This window comes from Oryctolagus cuniculus, chromosome 14 (assembly GCF_051225735.1).
Source record: "Oryctolagus cuniculus isolate XC-2025 breed Fujian yellow rabbit chromosome 14, ASM5122573v1, whole genome shotgun sequence".
In the NCBI taxonomy this organism is placed as follows: Eukaryota; Metazoa; Chordata; class Mammalia; order Lagomorpha; family Leporidae; genus Oryctolagus; species Oryctolagus cuniculus.
In genome coordinates this window covers 37954329-37957049 of record NC_142880.1, presented here as the reverse complement: position 1 = coordinate 37957049, position 2721 = coordinate 37954329, and the positions used below count along the sequence as shown (strand labels likewise).

At 56.6% G+C, this 2721-nt stretch overlaps 1 protein-coding gene across 1 annotated transcript; it reads left to right on the top strand.

The window, feature by feature from the left end:
- The first annotated feature begins 658 nt into the window (after positions 1 to 658).
- Positions 659 to 2484, top strand: TMEM174 (transmembrane protein 174). The gene is made up of 2 exons (XM_002721110.6): positions 659 to 1371; positions 1548 to 2484. The coding sequence occupies exons 1-2, from the start codon at positions 746 to 748 to the stop codon at positions 1651 to 1653; spliced, it is 732 nt and encodes a 243-aa protein (XP_002721156.4). The 5' UTR covers positions 659 to 745; the 3' UTR covers positions 1654 to 2484.
- Positions 2485 to 2721: the final 237 nt, after the last annotated feature.

Below are 2721 nucleotides of genomic sequence, written 5' to 3'. Positions count from 1 at the left end.
GGTCAAGTCCTGAACACTGTATCCCCCGATTCGTATGTTGGAGGTCATTAGGGTCAGATGAGGTCAAGAGGCAGGGCCCTGATGACCTTAGCGGCTGTCCAAGAAGAGGAAGAGACCTGAGCTGGCCCACTCAGCCTGTCTCCCCATGGCATGATCTCTGCCGCGGGGTACTGGAGTTCTCAGCCTCCAGATCGGTGAATTTATCTGCCCTAGAAATCATACAGTTAGCGGTCTTCTGTCCAGCACTGGAAACAGACGAAGACAAGTGTCATTGTCACCATCATCCTAGCTGCCTCAGGAACCCACACGCGGTCCGAGCCCACACGGCTGTCCGTCCCGACTCCTCCTGGGCTGACCAGCAGGACAAACAGAACGTGGCCGAGTTAGCTCAGGCACTCCCACAGGCCTGGTTCCGGTAGTACGGAGCCAGCGGGAGCAGTGTTTACAAGGTTGTTGGCAGGGCACCTGACCATGCATTTTTTAAAATGAGTGAGCGAATGAAGTGAATCGGAGACGTGGCTTGTCCCTGACCTGCCCATCACAGCCCTCTGCTTGTGGGCAATTTATGAGGAAACTTCAGGCTCCACTTCCCAGACCTTTATCCTTCCAAACGAAGTCCAGCCCTGGGCGTGTTATACTCTGTTAACCACCACAGCCCAAAGTTCTTCCAGCCTCAGTCTGAACCTGGGACTCGCGGGCTCTCACGGCCCCGTCCCCCTAAGGAGCGACCCTTGAGCGCAGAGTCATGGAGCCGGGTGGCGGGCGCCTGGAGGACTTCCCTCTCAACGTGTTTGCCGTCACCCCTTACACCCCCAGTACTGCCGACATCCAGGTGTCCGACGACGACAAGGCGGGGGCCACCTTGCTCTTCTCGGGCATCTTCCTGGGACTGGTGGGCATCACATTCACCATCATGGGTTGGATCAAATACCAAGGCGTCTCGCATTTTGAATGGACCCAGCTCCTGGGGCCCATCCTGCTGTCAGTCGGGGTCACGTTCATCCTGATCGCTGTGTGCAAGTTCAAGATGCTCTCCTGCCAGCTGTGCAAAGAAAACGAGGAAAGGGCCCTAGACTCAGAGCAGACTCCAGGAGGACAATCGTTCGTCTTCACCGGCATCAACCAACCCATCACCTTCCACGGGGCCACCGTGGTGCAGTACATCCCTCCTCCTTACGCACCTCAGGAGCCCCTGGGGATGACCGCCCCGTACCTGCAGCCCGGAGCGAGCCCCTGTGGTCTCCTACCCACTGCGGGGGTAGTGGCTGCGGCGCCGAGTCCTCCCCAGTACTATAGCATCTACCCGCAAGGCAACGCCGCGTTTGTGGGTGATGAAGACTGGCCGTGTGTTGTGGATGGTAGCAGTGACAGGTACAGCGTGTGGGCTGGGGACGTTCCCCTTTGCAGCTGGTGGTGACCTCTGGCTGTGTTGCTCTCGGATTGAGAGGGCTTGTGGTTGACTCTGCAGCCTGATGCCCAGGAGGGTGGCTTTGTGTTGGGCATAGGTTCGGGCTGTGATGCATCTATGCTTCCTGTTCCTGTTTCAGGTCCAGCCGTGACGCTCCGCGGCCAGAGGAGTCCCAGCTGCCCGAGGGGGACTGTGTCCGCTTCTCTCCCCCGCCCTACGAGGAGATATACTCCCTCCCACGCTAGAGACGGCTGTGCATGGGGACCGGGGTCGCACGTGGGTCCTTGCTACCTGGCAGCTGCAGTGTTCTATGCAGCCTTCAGAAGTCAGATGGCAGAGCGGCCTGACAGAGGTCACAGGGCAGTAAAATTTAGGCTGGGCTGGGGAAATCCCCTCGGGTAAAAGAATCACCCATGGAAGGCTCAGGAGCAGCTGTTCCACCTGCTTGTCCATCACCCAGTCTCTTCCCTACTTGAAGACCTCTGGGTATCCATGTAAGCTTCGACGGCCAAGGGAGAAATCGCAACCTCTGAGATCTGGGGAGTTTCCACAGCTGGGAAGGGGGAGGGGTGACAGGAGGACAGCTCAGGTTTCTGGTGCCCTTCACTGGTCCCAAGGCGGACTTGGTGGCCCAAATGACACTGCTGCCACCTGGTCTCTCCTGGAGACCCTGGGCATCTTAAAGGTTGCAAAATAAGTAAATACAATGGAATAAAATAAAACACCATCTTCTGTAAGACAAGTATTGGATGGCTGGCTAAACCATATGAAAGGAATAATAGCAGGATATGATGGGAATAAATCCTGAAGGTGTCACTGCTCCCAGTGACTCCTGGCTGCTGCTGTTCTCTTTGGTGGAGTTGAACCTTGAAGTGTGATGTGCATGAGGGGCTCTTAGCCCACTCTGGTTAGGGGCGGGGCTGGGCATGAGCTCACCACGCCCAGTGCAGCACAGAACACATGCACCTGTCTAGGCACTCGGAGATCTCAACCACTGGAAAATCATGAATTGTGGAAGCAACCTTTGTGGCTAAGGTCAAGCTTACTTTCTTAATAAAAAAAAATACTTAGATGTTCTTCAGCTCCTTGACTGTGAATTATGTACAGAGCAAGTAGGGGCAGGCGTTTGACCCAGCGGGCGCAGATGCCCGTGGGGAGGCTTGCATCCCATAGCAGAGTGCCCGGGTCACCGTGCCAGCTCTGTCTTGATTCCAGCTTCCCTGCCAGTGGGCACCCTGGGAGGCAGCAGGTGATGGCTCAAGTGCTTGGGTCCCTGCCACCCTCATGGGAGACCCAGACTGAGTTCCCAGGCC